The 18,451-nt window shown below is 45.0% G+C and overlaps 4 protein-coding genes across 4 annotated transcripts; 1 reads left to right on the plus strand and 3 right to left on the minus strand.

Annotated features, from left to right (window-relative positions):
• Positions 1 to 221: 221 nt before the first annotated feature.
• Positions 222 to 2,885, minus strand: EDB91DRAFT_1084148 (uncharacterized protein; the record flags this gene model as incomplete). Its single annotated transcript, XM_041315727.1, has 11 exons — positions 222 to 443; positions 505 to 539; positions 593 to 827; positions 861 to 1,091; positions 1,125 to 1,502; positions 1,661 to 1,770; positions 1,866 to 2,173; positions 2,339 to 2,370; positions 2,551 to 2,591; positions 2,658 to 2,749; positions 2,863 to 2,885. The coding sequence occupies 11 exons, from the start codon at positions 2,883 to 2,885 to the stop codon at positions 222 to 224; spliced, it is 1,707 nt and encodes a 568-aa protein (XP_041174675.1).
• Positions 2,886 to 5,961: 3,076 nt separating this feature from the next.
• On the plus strand, positions 5,962 to 10,135 carry EDB91DRAFT_1238446 (uncharacterized protein; the record flags this gene model as incomplete). Its single annotated transcript, XM_041321718.1, has 9 exons — positions 5,962 to 6,549; positions 6,603 to 6,893; positions 6,951 to 7,262; positions 7,446 to 7,691; positions 7,716 to 8,043; positions 8,969 to 9,122; positions 9,156 to 9,406; positions 9,428 to 9,709; positions 9,759 to 10,135. 9 exons carry the CDS (start codon positions 5,962 to 5,964, stop codon positions 10,133 to 10,135), a joined length of 2,829 nt encoding a protein of 942 aa, XP_041174676.1.
• Positions 10,136 to 10,918: 783 nt separating this feature from the next.
• Positions 10,919 to 12,751, minus strand: EDB91DRAFT_1251033 (uncharacterized protein; the record flags this gene model as incomplete). Its single annotated transcript, XM_041323315.1, has 6 exons — positions 10,919 to 11,131; positions 11,172 to 11,417; positions 11,468 to 11,773; positions 11,830 to 12,087; positions 12,134 to 12,493; positions 12,563 to 12,751. 6 exons carry the CDS (start codon positions 12,749 to 12,751, stop codon positions 10,919 to 10,921), a joined length of 1,572 nt encoding a protein of 523 aa, XP_041174677.1.
• Positions 12,752 to 14,184: 1,433 nt separating this feature from the next.
• Positions 14,185 to 17,112, minus strand: EDB91DRAFT_1238447 (uncharacterized protein; the record flags this gene model as incomplete). Its single annotated transcript, XM_041321719.1, has 10 exons — positions 14,185 to 14,564; positions 14,664 to 15,035; positions 15,085 to 15,193; positions 15,348 to 15,441; positions 15,574 to 15,727; positions 15,752 to 16,047; positions 16,099 to 16,205; positions 16,358 to 16,575; positions 16,634 to 16,760; positions 16,822 to 17,112. 10 exons carry the CDS (start codon positions 17,110 to 17,112, stop codon positions 14,185 to 14,187), a joined length of 2,148 nt encoding a protein of 715 aa, XP_041174678.1.
• Positions 17,113 to 18,451: the final 1,339 nt, after the last annotated feature.

The raw sequence follows: 18,451 nt of genomic DNA on the forward strand, positions 1-18,451 counted from the left end.
ACATTGAATAGATGTGAATAACATTGTGAACCTGAAATATAATGAGTCAATAACAAAAACAACGATGTACATACTGATTCAATAGGCTTACAATGGTCGTGACCAGGAGAAGGGCTTTGTGAGGGATGGTGTGATGAAATTCGGGAAATTGTCATAAAGATTTTGAACCAGCGTCATAGAATGCTTGAAGGCAGACAGAGTGGAGGCCGCTGTGCGCAAAGTTAGAAGTACAACCCTGCTAGAAAATTAGTATTGGGTTTTGAGGTCATGATGGTGCATACATCCTTGTCACGTTCTCCACGCAAAAATTTCGAGCTCTTCAACAATGCCTTTGCCTTCTGTTTGATCTCACTCTCGCTACCACTCAGCTTGTACTCCACAGAAACAATGTTAATCACGATTTGCTTGATCCTACTGCAAAAGTTGATGGAATCATTGTAAATCTGTCAGAGCACGGACTTGAGTATTGATGGGGGAATCTCAAATGGAAACAACACTTATGACAGTGGCCATGTCATACTCATACTGGGGATAGAAATCTGGACAAAATAGTTAGTGACACGCTACTATTAGACCAGCCAGAAAAAAATACCTGCTTCAAGACAGTGGTTTTGCACCTCCCAAGCCACAATTGATTCTGTGATTAGTTCCAGGCATATACCAGTGTCACTAAGGGCTTCCTTGTGTGTGGGGAATGGGCCTGCGATGGCAAGATGCAACCTAAAGCAGGCCTTGGTATAATTCAGCAGTTTGACCCAAAGATCCGGGAAGAAACCAAGTGTCTTTCGTTTTGCAACAATGGCACCGTCCTGTATACTTTGTGCTGCCTTCGTGCGGCACCCAACACCGGTGTGTCAGACCTCTGAATCAGTATCAACTTTCATGTCACCAGAGTCCCCAGCCACTTGATGATTGTTGTTTGACTGGAGATTGCTGGTGCAAGCGCGCTTGGTTTTTGGCTGGTTGACAGTGAAGCCAGAATAGCGTACTGAATGCAAGTGCATCGGTGATGCAGAACGAGCACGACAGTTAGTCTTCTGATGCCGTTTTACAACATCATAATCCATGTTAGGCTGATGGATATGATGAACCTGAGACAAGTATAAAATATAGTAATTACTTACCACTTCTGCGATTGCATTGGAGCGAGCTTGTGGTTGACTCCGTTTACCAGGATCTTCACACCTGTTCTGCCTGTAGTCCTTTTGAGATGCATGCACAGGGCGACTGACCCATTGTTCTGCCTGACCTTGATGGTGCTGGGTGTGGTCGATGTCCTGATTCTCATCTGCATGTCTATCAAGTGAGAATTCGACAGGTGGAGATGTACGCATTTCATCATTGCTCAGAGGGAAATTGTTGTTGTCGACCATGTTTAACTCATCACAAACCTTGGACATATCCTTGTCGCTGTGATTTTCGGTTTCTTCATGTTCTGAGATAGAACCAGGTTGCAAGATGGAGGAAGCACTGTCCGGAAGAGCTCCACCTGCCCCCAAAGACTTTTTTGAACAGGTGGGTCAGATGGCTTTGGGCATGGGATAGTAGGCTGCACCACAGGTGCACACATGACAGGTGGCTCAACAGTGGGCCTTGTTGCAACTTCCATGTGGGTATGGGAGTGTGGTCTATCCTGCTGAATACAAGACTTCAGACACACAGGATGCTCCGATCCCAAAGGCTGCAAACTGATGTAACCCGGAGGAATGGGGTTCTTCTGTAATCCAAACATTTCACCATTTTCTCCAATGTGCAGAGTAGGTGCAGAACCTGCACCATCCAATCGATCTGGTATCTGAACTGCTGGTACAGCCTACGGAATATCAAGCGTAAGGGAATGTTTAGCTTCACGTCATAGAACTTACTGTTTTTTTGACCTTTCTTGTGAGTTCTCTTTTTCCCTGAAGACGGCGCCATGATGTTCTCCGGTTCTCCATCAGGTATAACAAACTGTTGTCCCTTGCCAGCACGTCTTGCTGGAGCATCAATCACGGCCTCTCCAACCTTTCTTAACTGAGAGGCTTTTCCACCCTTTCCAGCATTGGGACACTTGGTATGCCGGGGCCCCAAAGGTGAGTCAACCTGAGGCTCGACAAGTGGAGTCACGATCCCTGAGTCGTTATCACTGTGTGCTGAGGAATCAGATAGCACCACTGCTTGCAGACTCTTCTTCCTGCCCATGGTTGATGGAGAAAACAAAGGCAAAGACAGATGGCAGCCTAGTCAACTCGCCAATTAAACCAAGTCCCATGATATGAGGTAAAATGCAACTGTAGAATTGTAATTGAATTGAGCAACATAGTATTACTGTTACATAAGTTTGTGTGTTCCCACCTACCATGCCACAATAATACTCCTGTAGACACCCGTCTATTCACTCATGAATTGTTTCAACTAGATACATTGATATTGCATTATGCCCTCTACTATTCACGACCAAGCCTTAGCGACACCAACTGTAGCTATTCCTGTATCGTCCGGCCCACTCAATGCTGTGATACCTGCTTCTCCCTCCCGAGCCGAAAAAGTCCATACTATTTCTAAGCATACCATCCCCCAGACTCCCGTTATCCATCCACTCATTGGCAAGTCTGTACAATGTATTCCAAGGTCAACTGAAACTCCTAGGGCTATTGGTGCTCTTCCAAAACACATACCCTCCAAGGCTGGAGGGCTCATGAAACACTTGAACATGCCAAATATCTCAGAGTTGTGCCTCAGCATTGCTGCCCATGTGTCCACCCTCCAGCTAAACAAGGATTGTGATGATAGCGACACTAGTACTACTGGTGATGTAAATTATGCATCAATTCATGTTCACACTATACTATGAGTGCTGATATTGCCTAGGAATCTACTGACTCCACCAGAGAAGCTAGAGCCATGCTTGTTTTGGACGCCTCCAGAGCACAGCAAGATGTTCGTCTTGCAGAAAAAAAACTTGCAGACTCCATCATCAAGGAGAATAATGCACTTGGGAGGCTATACAGGTTCCAAGCAGGTGAAGCTCAGAAACAGCTCGTGAACGCCAACATTGGTATTGGTTATATACGCCATTCCATCTGCAAGAGTGGCATTGCATTATTGGAGAATTCAAAGCCCCGAAAATGTCGCCGCACCTCTGATAATCGAATTAATCACTTGGATGTTGAACATTCTCCGAGTCAACCACCGGTAGCCAACCCAGCAATGCCAGGTAAGCAAAATTTGATTGTACAATATCTCTTCAATTCACATACTCCACAAGATCCTCCAATGCTTGAACCTGAGCCCACTTATGACTATGACTCGGAGGCCCCTGTCAAAGGTTGATAATGTTGTCTGTCCTGTCCTGTTGTCGAATTGTACCTAGCATACACCGTGTCAACCCCTGTTGCCTCCAATCCAAGTTTCTTTTCACTAAGTTGTAACGTGTACTGCTATGATGGTGGCAGCTCATATACTTATTTGAATCTTGCACAATCAGTAAGGATGATTTGTTTGACATGAAATATGCTACAGAGTGCTACAGTACAGAGCATAGTAGTGCTGCAGACCACTGTATACTGCTACATGCCTCTGTACATGCATGTATACCACTGTATACTGCTGTGGAGAGCGCCATGTTTCAGGTTTGAACTCCACTCTTGCTCAAAAGTCTCAGCTGCTGTCTCCATAGCTCATGGACTTTCTAGTTGTATATTGAATCTGACAGTATCAATAACTGCGCTAGCTCAGTATCAGAATTGTGCAAAAAGACAGACTTGAAGTGGATTATTACTAGTAGGAGCAGCATGATTTTTACAATTGAATGTATGTCCACTACTAGATATGTCAGCTGGCTGCCAGTGTCAAGCTGCCACCTAGGCCAATAGTCCTTTGTTGGCATCTTAACACTCCCCGTCATGGCTGTTGGCGCTAGCAAACATGGGTCTCTCCCTCTCAGCACACCCTCATTGTACTCTAATGTCACTCAATCAGCAAGCCAGTCAGGAGGCTGGCTGCCTTTAACACCCTCAACCAATCCCAAGTTGTCCTTCATTTTTGGTCAACAACCACTTGAAGAATTGCATGGAGACATTTTCAGGCCTTCCCCAGCTGTAGAACTACCTGATCCTGATCAGCTAATACTTCTTGGTGATAACCTTAAAGCAGCTTTCATAAAAACACTTGCTTTTGACCATGATCAAGCTGATGAAGGCTTGAATATTGGTATGAATTATTTTGCTATCTCTTTTCAGTTAGATCTGATGGTCACATTCTTCAGATCACTGTATTACCATTCTTGAAGAACTTTAACGGTTTCAAGTAAACACGATCATAAGCCACTAGTAGTATTAGTTGAGTTCATCGAGTATCTCTAACACCCTTCAAGACCATCCGACATATCACACTAGCGGAATACACGGCTGTCTTAGCGTTTACATGCGAATCACATATAGAAATCAAAGCTAAGTAAGTCAGTTGCTAAGATCGGTCACTTACGTCGTGCCCTGATTGCTATCGACACATACTATATCCAACTGCTTTCCAGACACTCAAGAAGTTGAAATCATGAGCCCCTCCCCCGTTCATGAAACTATCATCACGTGGCTTCAAAAATGCTTCATCACCTACTCTTCGCAGATCGGTCACAACAACCAGTATGTCAACACACAATTCTTCACAAACAATCGGCTCCCCAATGAAGAATCATCACAGCAAGTCCGGATATCATGGGTGTCGTGCACTGTGATGATCAGTTCAGCAACAATAAAAGTTTCATTCGGTGGCTTGTCGAGGCAGGTTTCAGCCAAAGTGACGCATCCATCATGCACAAGTTTGGGCACATGGTGAAGAACAACTTGGATATCAAGCAGCTAATCAGGGTATCGATCGATGAGGATGGCACATTCCAAGGCCCTGAAGAGCACACTGAGGTCACGAAGTCACTTTGCAAATCTGGATCGCGGATGAACCGCAAGAAGTTCAAGAGCCTCGTTCTGCCCAAAACATCTGACACGATGTTTGGGCCTGTAGTTTTTTTGGGGCATAATTGGTTTAAGTTGAAGGCAGTTAGAATCATGGTGTTCTTGAAGGATGAAGCATCAAGCAAGTTTCGATTCGATTGGAGGGATCCCAAGCACTATGCCAAAGGGGCACGTCCCATCTTTTTATGTGTTATTCATCTTATGATCCAAACCTACAGACTCTCATTCCCGATGTGGATATGATGAATGTAGATCGCCTACTCAACACAAGTGCTGCGAACCTCAAGGCCAAGATGATTACTGTTATGGAGGGGTTTGGGCTCGAGAAGAGCATGATAGACAAGGCCCGTAATTCCAAACCCGAACTACTACGCAACTGGTCTGCCACTGCTATGCAGATGTCCTCCGCCATTTGCAACACTGCCTACTTTCGTTATGTTGATTGGTTCAACTATAAATACAATAACAAGTGTAAGAGTGCTACTACCGCTCACACTGGCACAGAAGTCTCTGGCAAGTCATCTCAGACCATCACTCTGGATGCTCCTCTTGCCAGTGGTTCCACTGAACGTGACTCGAAGAAGCTGAAGGTCTCAAAAGACTTGGAGGAGACAAAGAATGCCAGCTCAAAGAAGAAGAAGAAGAAGAAGAAGAAGATGAACAGCAAGGTGAGTTCTACCAGTATCCGTGATCTTGAATGTTTGCGCTAAGTTGTTGTCTCGCCGCTAGTAGGATATTTGAGCCTGAGTGATCTTCGTTTTGCACTGACATTTGTTCATTGCATCTCACCTAGTACTAGCCTGAGTAGTACTACTTTACTTGTACTAGTATCTTCATTGCCAACTGTTGTCCATGTTGCATCCGCCGTACCATACGTACGACTACTATAATATTCATTCATCAGTCCTGCTCATATGTTTTTCATGGGATGAAAATCAAAAAGGAAAGTAAAGAGCAGGTGATATTAGAAGTGTTGGTACATGCTGTTGCTAGATAGACACTAGCTATCATAATGACTGACTGCCTGAACTGTCTAAAGAAGTTCAAGGATGCCTTGGGTATTACACGTCACCGAAGCCAGCCCCTCGTATCATGCGGACAATGTACTACTGTGGAGTTCACAACTGCAGCAGAAATACTCAACTCATTGAACCGGCGTGCATCTTTTGAATCCAAACAATCATCATCACACTCTCAGTCTTCTGCTTATTCTGGCAGACTTGGAACTCAAAGTCCTCATGGCTTCTCAATGGACTTAGATCTGCCGCCAGCATGGAACCCAGGCCCTAACTCGGATGAGGATGATATGGTCTACCACAATGAAGAAGTGGACATGGAGAATGATTTTCCAATCCCCAATGGAGAGACACTGTGTTGTGGAGCTGCAGGAGGGCATTTTACACCATATGAAGGTGCTGCAAGGGTACATGCACAGGGCCTGACTTTCCTGGAGCGGTTCAATGATGATGTATATGCACATCATCGTAACAACAACTTGTATTATCCATTTGCATCCTTTCAGGACTGGGAGCTCGCTAGTTTTCTACTGTCCTCAGCATTGAGTATGGCGGCCATAGATCGCTTCCCAGGGATAGAACTGGTATGTTTTCCTTCACTGACTCTGGATCAGCTTTGAAATCAAGTCCTTGACAGATCAAAGCCTTACCGCTCTCCTTTCACACAGCAAAAGAGCTACAGGGTTGTGCTGAGCTTCTACCCTCTGGTCCCAAGTGGCAATATTGTGTTGTTTCCACCGATCATCCAATGAAACTACCTGTGCACCTGTATTGGTGTGATCCACTGGACTGTATTGAATCCCTCTTCAATAATCCAAGATTTGCCAAGGATATCAACCTCATACTTGAATGCATATATACCATGGTGGAGCGTACAGTACGGATATATGGTGAATGGATGACTGGCAAAGCAGCCTGGACGATGCAGGTTCATACCTTAGTGTTTAGTGTGATTACTTGTCTAACTTCTATTGCTCTATCGCAGTTCAAGCTTCCAGAGGATTCTACATTGCTTGGTGTAATACTTTCCTCTGATAAGACCAATATCACAAACATGACCAGCAGACACATCACTCACCCCCTCCTCATCAGTCTTGCCAACATCAAGATGGCAGTTCGAAACAAGGCATCATCACACACTTTTCTTCTCACAGCCCTGCTTCCCATCACTGAATTTTTGCATCCGGTCAAACATATGCAAGGTGTTCTAGAAGCTCACCTAATCCATCAGTGTCTTGACATTATCCTCAAGCCACTCAAGCGGGCTGCACACATTGGACATATGATGTCAGACCCAGTCAGGAACCTTAGATATTGTTTCACTCCCCTGGCTTCGTATATCGTGGATACACCCGAGGTGGCCATGCTCGCCAGTGTTCGAGGAAAGACCTCACCACTCACCACGGCTTCATATAAGCAATTCAGTGATGCCTTCCAACACCCCCTGCGCACAGCCAAAACCACCCTTATGCAACTCAAGAGCATCAAATCTATATGTGACCCTCTAAATGTCAAAGCCTTCTTTGCCGCATGTGAGCCCAACTGCCTCAGTGGTGTTGCTGATCTGTTCTGGTGCGATTGGCCATTCACAAATCCAAATTTGTTTCTGACTCCGGAGGCCTTGCATCATTGGCATCGCGAATCCTATGATCATGATGTACAGTGGTGTATTAGAACTGTCAGCGTGGAGGAGCTCGACTTTTGTTTTTCTGTCTTACAACCACTCGTGACATTCTGACATTTCAAACAGGGTATCTCAAAGCTCAAGCAAATCACTGGAAGAGCGCAGCAGGACATACAGTGTTACCTTGTTGCTGTCATCACAAATGCTGCGCCTCCGGGCGTCATCATAGCTGTCCGTGCACTAATGGACTTCTGTTACTTATCTCAAGCAATAACCATCAATGAGCAGCAATGTCAGAAGATCCTTGATGCTCTCAAGACGTTTCACAACCACAAACATGAAGTTATTGCGCACGGTGGGCATCGGGGTGCCAAGAGCAAAAACATCCTTGACAACTGGTACATTCCAAAACTCGAATTGATGCAAAGTGTTGTGCCGAGTACAAATCAAGTCAGTTCCCCTATACAGTGGTGATGTTAGATACCATGCTGGCTCAGGAGGCAGAGGGGTCAGGGCTTGGCTTCATTTCTTGCACTGCGCCCTTAGCCGAGTACGTGCCCTGAATTTGGAGTGGGTCCGACATTGTCCGACGATAGGACGAGTGAACCGCTTAGGTCCACTTTGAGGGTTGGGAAGTAAGAGCTACTAGCGGCGGGCTGACTAGGAGCAGAGTGGAGAAGGTGGGGAGTGATGCGGAGGGTGGATAGGGGCAGGGGGAATGTTTGGTAGGAGCGGGGAAGGCAGAGGATAATGTGGAGGATGGGGAAAGGGACAAGGGGAATATTGATGGGGGTGGAGAAATAAGGGGAACACTTAGAGCACGGCTCTAAGTCGGAGTGGAGGGTTGGAGGGTCAGAGGCGACAACAAGTTGAGACTTGTGTCCAGAGGAGGCAAGGTCCTACTGAGAATTCTTACAAGAGGTAACTGTGAGAAGACAAGTAATATTAAGACTGAGGAAAATATCTAAGTACATGATATGTTATATACTTCTATGTATGAGGCAGTGATCAGGATACTATGTTGTAAAGCTATGTACCAAGGATATAGTTTTTAAGTACTTTACACAGGCGAAGACATAAGTCGGAGCGGATATCAATATGTACACGTTGGATCAGTGATTGGGCAGTAATAGGAATTACCAGTGATCCGGAAGTAAGGGTCTATGTACCAAAGGGGAAAGTATATATCTAAAAGGGGAAAGAGGTCCAGTTGAATGGAGAGGTTATGGAAGGGGATCAGTTGAGCAGTTGAGCGGAAGCGTAGGGGCGGAATGCGGACTTGTGATTGGATGGAGCGGAGGATGGATGGAGCGGAGGGGGTCGGAAAGCAGAGCGGATATCGATATTGGAGCAGTCAGATCAGGTATATGACAGGTGAGCTGACACCACAGAACGAGCTCACATAACTCTCATCAAGGATCCAGCAGAGTCTACGAATATCCAGAACTATGATCCCCAGATATGTCGATATCTGGATTGCGTCAAAAAATGTCAACATTTTCATCTTGCGACATCTATTGCTCAGCAATCGCAGTCTCAGACGCACACTGCCACTGCTGGATATAGAGATGATTCGGATGATGGGATCGATGATGACAAGAATGCCAATGAAGCAGGTGATAGCCAGGCTGCCATTAGTAATTTCTGGTGGACAGGACATGTTGTATCAAATTTCTTCAAGAAGGCACAATTTGCCTTGTTGTCCACCACAGCGCCCAGACCACTCCGCACATTCATCATTGGCTCCACTGCCATACATCTCAATTTTGACCCCTCATTACGATGCCAAGCTATCAATGATGTCGCTGAGAAGTTCTGTTTGCCTGACTTGTGAGCAGCACTCGCCGATTACATTCAATGGGAGGGTCAGACTGTTCAAAACCTCCACAAGTTGACAGGACAACATCGAGCATCACCAACCATGAATCTTCCATTCCAGCATCTCAATATTTGGTTCAAAGTACGTGTGCAGCAGACACCACACCACAGTGGGTCAGCCCTCCTTCCTGCTCTGATGGTTAATGCATCTCCGCCAGATGCCCATTGGAAGCATGGCCACTACAATGCTGCCATATTTACTGTTGATGGCACAGAACAATGGCCTGCTAGTGGGCTTAAAGGTAACTTGATATGTTCTTCAGTGTTATTTGTTCTGAGGTACAAATCTAGGACACATTGTTGTTGAGGTTCGCCTCATTATGTTACCAGTCTCACCACCAGGCAGAACTCTCCCGTGGGCTGCACATTTCCTTACTTATGTCCAATGTCTCAACATAGTACCTCAGCAATGCGGAATGGTACTGGACTGCACTACACAGATGCATGTTCTAAAATGTGCTACACGTACAGGAGTGATGCCTTTCGGGGACATCCTTCCCCTAGATCAACTTCGCTCCTTTGCTCACATTATTCCCCGCTTTGGTCCTGTCGCTGACACTCGTCTGATGCCACAAAACAGCTCTAAGTTCACTCAATCATTTTTGCTCAATAAGTACATCGACAAGGATTTTTACCATACTATTTCTGAGTTGAATGCAGCAGCATAGTAATATTAGCTTTATGTATTACCTTGTCCATACCAGTTTTCTTTTGAAATAAAAATTCATGCTCTGTGACCACTGTATCACACTACAGGCCACTATATTACTGGACCACTAAGACTTGTCTGTAAGCGCATGCTGTAACCTGCTGTAATATAATCAAGTGCTAATATTAGATTTGAGTCAGTTGCTACATGTCACTGTGGATGCTGTAAGTTACCACAGGTGGCTGTACTTGGCTAGGGCACTACATCATTTTTGGGGTTTTGCTGATGTGGCTATGTTGTGACATGTGAGGGATGGACCTTAAAAGGCATTGTAAGGTATCATGATGCCGAAAACAATCTTAAAATATCATTTGAGTGATGCATGTGATCTTTTAACACCTTGTACCACCTTGTTATTTGACTACTCTACTTATTTCACTGTTGTAGTTATTACATTACTATCATTATTGCTACCATTTTATGGTGTTGGGGCATATTTGAACTCTTGACCTCAAACCTTAGGAAGTAGAATCCTAGTATTATGGGGCATAGTTACCCCTTGGCCAAAAGGCCGACATATACTGAGGAACCCAATTCCCTATATGCACATTTTAAGGGCCTTATAATGCAACAGGCAGTAATAGCAAAGACTAAGTCATTCAATGACAAAGGCATCTCAACAAAGACTCGTAGTATCTGTAGATATGATTCAAATGAAACATGACCATGTATTTGATCCTAAATACATGATGAGAAAACAAATAAAGTGCTAAGATGACCAAAACAATAGTATGGAATCTTATCACTTTGTATACTTCATAGTTGCCTTCTTGCTGTGACCACTAACACGCTTAGCCTTTGGAGCCCCTGTAGGCATTTCTTGGGCTGCCAGTGCTGAAACATGAGCCCGACGAGCAGGTACTTTGGAACCTGTGGTCAATGGTGCAGGCACTGCAGCCAAAGAATTGCCAACATTATTGTTGGCAAGTGACAATTGATTGATGCCAAAATGCAGCTGCATAGAAGCAGATGTGACACGCATCTGACTAACGGACATCTGAGTCAATGAAGTGAAGTTCATGGTGGTTGAGATAGGGGACAGGATGGTCATTATGGATGACAGCAGTGGTTAGTGTTGAGGCAGAGAGAGTGGAAAGGATGGAAAGGGTGGGAGAAGGTGCACGTGCACTAGAATGAGCTGGCAAAGGATTACAGGTGACAGGGTCCAAGTTGTCAAGTTCCTGTAAGAAGTCATCCTCCCAGGTGCGAGGCGTGGCAGGCAGTACAGTGATGTAGGTGCACTAGGTGCTGTGGTAGTATTGAAGACTTCTTTATTGAAATAGTCCATCACACTAATTGCCCATGGTGTGCCTTTGAGTAGGCGTTCCAAGTAGAAATTGTAGTCCTTCTGGTAGTTGATTTTGGTCTCTGCTCCAATCACAGTAAGTTCGGCGTCATGTGTCAATAAGAAATGTGCCTGTAAGTGAGCAATCAGCAATATGAAGTAAAGAACATATAATGAACTTGCCAAGATAGCCGCACCAGCAATCATACCTTCTGAGACACTCTGTGTGCCCATACACAGGCCCCTGCCCTTTGGATGGCCCTGGGTCTTCCCACCAAGCATTGCCTTCCCAAAGACTTCGACACAAACAATCTAGAATAAGCAGAGTTAGGCGATGCACTTGTACATTGACGGTCAGTGGTACTTACTTTGATGAGGACCACAGACTTGAGAAAATCGTCAGCTGCCATGGTGTTGGGCTTTGCAAACAATACAGGTGCCAGGCAGATGTAGTCGCCCTCACCATTCCTCTTCAGTAAGACAAGGAGATCATTATTATTTTGCTTCTTTGAAGGCTGGTTGGCAAAAAGATTCAGATCAAGCTTGAAAGAAGAGAAAATGACACCTGCACAGTTCTTGATGCTGTGCAGGATATTCGACCTCTTGGAGCTGACTGCAACACAAAACTAATGACAAGTATGAGCATGGTCCAGGACTTCAAAATAGACTTACCAAGGACGCAAACCGAGGGTAGGTCTCCATTGATTGGTGCAGATCTTTGGGTATGATCAGGTAAAGTTCAGCCATCACACCTTTAAGCTTTGCCTCAGGAGAGGTCCAGTGAGTAGTGCTGCGTGGGTCAACACCAGGTTGAGGTGTTGTTGGAAACAGGCCATTTACGACCAAGAAGTGACAGTACAGTGCATATCTCTGACCTTGATGGCTGATACTGGAGTCCAGCGGAGACATTTTCTTGAGCACACAGTTGCGGCTACAAGTAGGAACTGCAGCAGATAGCATGAGGTATTGTCTCTTGAGGACACGTAATTCAGATTGTGTCGTATTGTAGGCTTGCTGGGCTATGGCAAGAACCTACATATATTACAATATAAGTGAATATCAGATGACATACTCTAATACTAGCATTGTGAGTGTGCTTACCTTTCGAACCTCGTGCATTTGGGCATTGGGACCAGGGACAGCCAAGACCAACCTCAACTGGTCAAGGTCACTCCCAGATTGTTTGCTGTCTGATCTGTCAGGGCCATTGGACTTGTCCGACATGACTGCATTGATTTCAGCTTTGAAATCTTCTCCATCATCCGCTCCAGGTCTAGGATTGCATGGCATGATGATGGCAGTCTGTATTAAACTCTGAAACTTGGTAGAAGGAAGGCGTCTGGTGTTAGTGATCAGGACACAATGATGAGACAAACAATTACTGTATATAAATATTGTCCCAAGGGTGCTGACAGCCTCAATAACAAACATCAACTTGCACGCCGAACAATTATGTTGCTAGAAACATGTTGACCGCATTGAGTGCGTCAAAACTTGCCACTGAGGTAACTGTATGCTAGTGCGCACAAACAATACATAATAGGGCATGTCTCACTTTTCATATGAGGAGAGTCTGGTGGCATACTAGCCTAATACATGGCATAATTAGATCATTTATTTAGTGAAGAGAAAGTGGTTTACTCACCAATTTTTTGCACATGTTGAGTGCGTGGCATCGAGAATAGTAACCGAACCTGCAGGTAGAGATTGACCTAATATAGATGGTGTTGGGCGAAGAGAAAGAGGTTTATTACTGGTCCAAGTTTTTTACACGAGTTGAGCAATGGATCTTGGCGAAGAGCACTATCTGTATAGTTGCTTAATCTACATGGAGTGTTTGACAGGAAATAAATGTACTAGATAATAACACCAACAAAGTATAGCAATGCGCTTCTCATGGACCCTGACACGGTGCCTCTCCTCCACCGTTTCACGCTCCAGATCTTCAGTCTCCCGAGCAGATTCATAATGGGGCCATGTCCGTTTGTGAGTATCTGAGTTATATGTTGGCATAGCATCAGTCAAATACATGTTGATATTGATGTGGTTCATCATGTGAATGCTCATATCGAGAGCGGGAGGGATATGTTGTGTCCCTGATGTGCGAATAACCCAAGGTTGACATAGGAGTTGATGTGCGTGAAATAGGAGGGGGAGACAAAAACTGGGAAGATGGTGTTGGTGGCGACAAAGGCGGGAGTTCCTGAAAGACTCAGTTAGTAGGGTGATGCGAGCGCAGAGCTTCCTGGGGTGACATACATATTAAATAATGATGCCACGTAAGAGTGTCAGGGTTACATGCAGCACCTTTTTTTAAGTGAAGATTTGGTAGGCGATGAAGGCATAAAAGTATCCTCAATGTCATCAACAAAGTCCTCATCCTGATACCTGTACTCATCAGTTAATGCAACCTGTTCAATTGCATCCATTAGTTCATCATCTCCAACCTCATAATAAGCCAGATCGCCATCCTCATCACTCTCTTCCTGCTCTCCAACACTCTTGTCATCATCCTCATACTGGAAAAAAGACGGCTGCACCTGGTCTTAAGCAGCTCAAAGTATATCTTCATTTTGAGGACCCCAACTCTCAACTGGCCATGCGCAAGGGATCTGTCGAACTTTCTTCTTTCAGATGACACAAATGTGAAGAAGTTCGTCTGCGTGGGCCCGCATGTGGAATGACATTACAGGATCATCAGCTGCTGAAAAATTAAGTGCGATTCACTGTATACTGAGACTAGACATACCCGCATCCCTCAACACAGTTTGTATGGCCTCCCACTCTGCAAACATCCACTCCTGCATGATGGTCCGCTCTCGCATCAAATGAGTTTCTTCTTCAACGCACCGATCCACTTCAAGCTGTAAATGAATACCAGACCTGGTGGCCTCATCCAATAACCATGCTGGTGGGTTTATACCGTCTTCGTCCAGGCCAATATCTTGCCAGATCTCATCATTGATGTCGAGTAGAAAGATGCCCTCACGTATAATAGGGCGAGGTGGAACAGCAGAAGGGGGAGCTCTCTGCTGGCGTATCAGAGACCGCAACTGAGTACATAGGCCGTTGTAAGTGGAGACCAATTTGAGAACCCCGGGTTCTCAGCGTTTGATAGAGTACTGGGTGCTCGCGTGAATCTTGTGTTCCGCTGAAAATACATGAGACATGCTGAAAGTGAAGTCAAATAGCATTAATGTACCATTAACTGTTGCTCGATACAATCTCCCCAGCCTCTCCAATTCAAACTTGCATTGAGGGAGATGGTCCCGAATACAAATTTTCGCCGCATGAGCATTCAAGCGGACTGTCAGATAAGTATCGCTCTTCATCTTCTCAAGATCGGCCTTTTCTTGCATTCCAAGAGCAGCTTTACAACATCGAAGGGTATCAGCAGTTTTGGCACGTTGTAACTGAGCATTGGAGAGCTGCAAATTAAGCTCCGCAATATTAGAAACACTGCCTACATAAAGCTGCATCTTTAGCTCATGGACAGATATCTCATAAGCATCCAGGGTCTTCTCCAGCGCAAGGATAGTTGTAATGACCTCCGCCGCTTTGTTCTTGGATTGCCCTACACAATATGATTAGTAAGGCAGTGAGAGCACTACTTAAACTCTTACGTGGGGTGGGTCGTGTCTGGTGAGCAATTTGCGCCTTCCACTCAGCACGAAGCATATCCTCATCAATGTCTAAGTCGAGTAAACTGTCCAGAGCTGCGTTCTTCTTCGTCTGGCAATGGATCCATCACCGATGAAGCCAATGCCCATAGCCTTGGATGGATTTTGTGTCCAGGTGGCGAATCTGAACATCGAGGATGAAAAGACGTTGATGGAACTACAGTAGAGTTAGAAATGTGATATATAATATGTGAATGTAAACTTACTCCAGAAACCTGTAACGATGGGATGAGTTGCTTAAGAGAACTCCACAGCCGTTCGCAACCCTTACCATCAGACAGCCCAAAACCCTCACGCTTCCTAGGGTGATACATGATTTGACAGGGCCATTGGTGACCATATGCATGGAATACCGCAACGGCAAAGGATATTCACGATAGAGTGTCGTTGTCCAGAAGTTTCCACTTTCGGCAACTTCATTCGAGTTGACACCCAATGTCATAGAGAAGTCCTATAGTCATCCAAGGGGGCAAATGCTTGAAAAAGCGGTCCAAGAGAGTGAGGGCATAGTGGTGCTTTTCTCCCACTGATGTGAGGTTGACAAGCCAGAGGACACAGTCATGTCTACATAGCAGGGCCATCAGGCCTGTGTCAGTAAAAAAACAAATACTTGCCTTTTCACGCTTTTCATCTGCAGCTACAAAGGATTCTCCACATCCGTTCAACACAGACACTGGCACATGCATCCCTTCTTCATAGTGATCCTCATCACCTTCCGCTCTAGAGGCCCGTGCTCGATGTCTCTCTCCATGACAACTCTGTATGAAATCCTCCATCGCTTTGACATTGTCGTTTGATAGAAAGAACATTGGAGTTGGATTAGGAGGGTCAATACTGTCAGCACCATGAGGATTAGTTGAACATTTTTGGGTAAAACAAGCATCTATGCAAATGATAATGTCTGGGCTGGTGTCACCAATTAATCACAGTACAGTATGAGCTGAGACACAGACTTACATAGAATGATCATCTGATCTGTGGTAAGTATTTCCTCCGAAACACAGCAGGCAACGAGAACAAAGGTATTCACTGGGCTGATCGATTGGTGGGAGATGTGCCTGGCCCTTTCAAACGTCGGTGATGAGAGTAGAAATGTGATCGCGAGCCATGATGGTCAGTACTCAGTACCAGTGAAAAGCATTGCCAAAACGATGACGCAAGTTGTTCTGATCAAAGACTAAGCATCACTGCACGCATGAGAATTTGAAAAGCTAACCTTGCATGACAACTTGTATCCCATTCCATCTAGAAAGGTTTCCACCGCATCGCACCATGCGGTTTGGTTGGGAGACTGACGTACAAAGAGCAGATGGACGAACTCTATAATGCGCAAGTCCACTGTGAGTGAGGGAGTGACAGGAGCGCATGGAAACAGACTGCGATAGAGGAGCTGGAGGGGGGCAGGGAAACAAGGGCATGCAATGATGTCAATTGCTTTCAATACTGGAGTATACCTAAGATAGATTGTGCAGAAGAGTGAAAAATAACATACCATCAAAGTGCATGCATTCAACTGTAATACTTCGAGTCCTACATCCAGCTCGGCAGCCTCCAAGATCTTGCTGAGGTTGTCCTGGCGGGTTGGTATAATGTAGCAGTTGAAGATTGTTGGATATAGGCTAAATATGGTACAAGCAGAGACAGAATGACGTCTTGTGACCATTTGTGCCACTGGTTGACCCTTTTTTGCAAGCTGGTGAGATGACGAGTGATAGGATCATTGGAGAAATGTAGGGAGTGTGGGTGGCAGAAATTTTGCTGCATGAGGTGTCGGTGTCCGGGCAGCACCAACATGGGAGGCAGGGCAGGAAGATATAGGTTGAGCTGTCTAGTTTGATGAGGATGTTGCCATCCCGTGTTCATCCAAGGCTCACAGATGATTGTGACCGGCTGCAGAATTGAAGGGGATTTTTCTTGCGTGAGGGAGGTTGATGCCTCATGACGGTGAGGCTTTGGACGACAAACGGCCATAATGAATGCTGTGGACTCGAAGTCACAAAGAAGACCACCAACAATGCAGAGTCAGTTGGAGGAGCTGTCCACAGGTGCACAGTCTGGGAGAGTACAAAGGGGAATCAAACTGAGGGGAATTAGTACTGAGGATTTGAGTGATGGGCAGACTGTAGGACTTAATCAGGGATAACATAACATTAACATTAAAGAAAGAAAAAACTTACTACATAGATAAAGTTCTTAAAGGAACCTGACATCTAATCCACATGGCGGACACTTTCTAGCGTTCTGCCATAAGTATCGTAAGGTATGTATCAGTAGAAACATGAGCAAATAAACATATGCTGATTCGCATACAGTGAATGTGATGGTCGATAAGGAAGATAGGATGATATTCATATCAGTACAAGAATAGTATAGCCTGCCACGATGTTCAGAGACGGCATTGACACAATTTTCTGAAAATACAAACCTGATTTGCATAAATGAATAGATGGATAGATGGCTGTGGAGATAAGGAAGATAGGGTGATGTTAGTATCTAGTACAAGAAAAAATGAATATCAAAAATACAAAAGCAGAACGACATCAGTCGCTGGCTATGACTTGGGAATAATGTGCCTACAAAAATATATCAGATCTGATGTAGCTGAAGGATCACTCACCATGCCACCAAATTGGGACTAGCAAACATTGCAAGGTATGCTGCCTACGAACACAAAATATAACCTTATCTGATGTGTTACAGCGAGTAGTAAGTGATGGAAAATAGTACATTTGTCATTTATAGAAGAAACATAAAATGTAAAGGAAAAAGTGTGTAGTACAAATATGATATTGATTACAAAGGGAGGGGATGAGGAATGATGGGAGGCCTGCCAAAATGACAAAAGAATGTCTGCACATAAAAGGTGGTCGCAGCATGCATGACTTCCCAACACTTGGTATCGGTGAAGTTTTCTGGGGTCAGAGGCACAACCAGAAGCAGCGGGATGACATTCCAAGCACAGAAGAATTCCTGGAATTTTTCCAGGTAAGGCAGAACACCAATTAAGGTGTTATTCCACATGCCGTAGTTATCCCCTGGAAATGGCTCTGACCACATGACCAAACCAGCCTTGCCTGGAAATCTGGAATGAAGGAGTTGCTCGCGACTGGTCGGATCTTCTGCCCAACATTTATGGACTAAGTGGCGATCAAGATCCCTCAGTTCATAATGGAAACCGAACTCATATAACTCCCATGATCCCCCATGGTCCTTCCCACATGTCTCTATAGTCCTTTTTTATTCACCACGGTCCTTCCCATATGTCCCTATGGCCATTTCCCATCCACTGTGGTCCATCCCACATGTTTAT

This window comes from Suillus paluster (genome assembly GCF_016628075.1).
Source record: "Suillus paluster strain FC165 chromosome Unknown EDB91scaffold_49, whole genome shotgun sequence".
Classification (NCBI taxonomy): domain Eukaryota; kingdom Fungi; phylum Basidiomycota; class Agaricomycetes; order Boletales; family Suillaceae; genus Suillus; species Suillus paluster.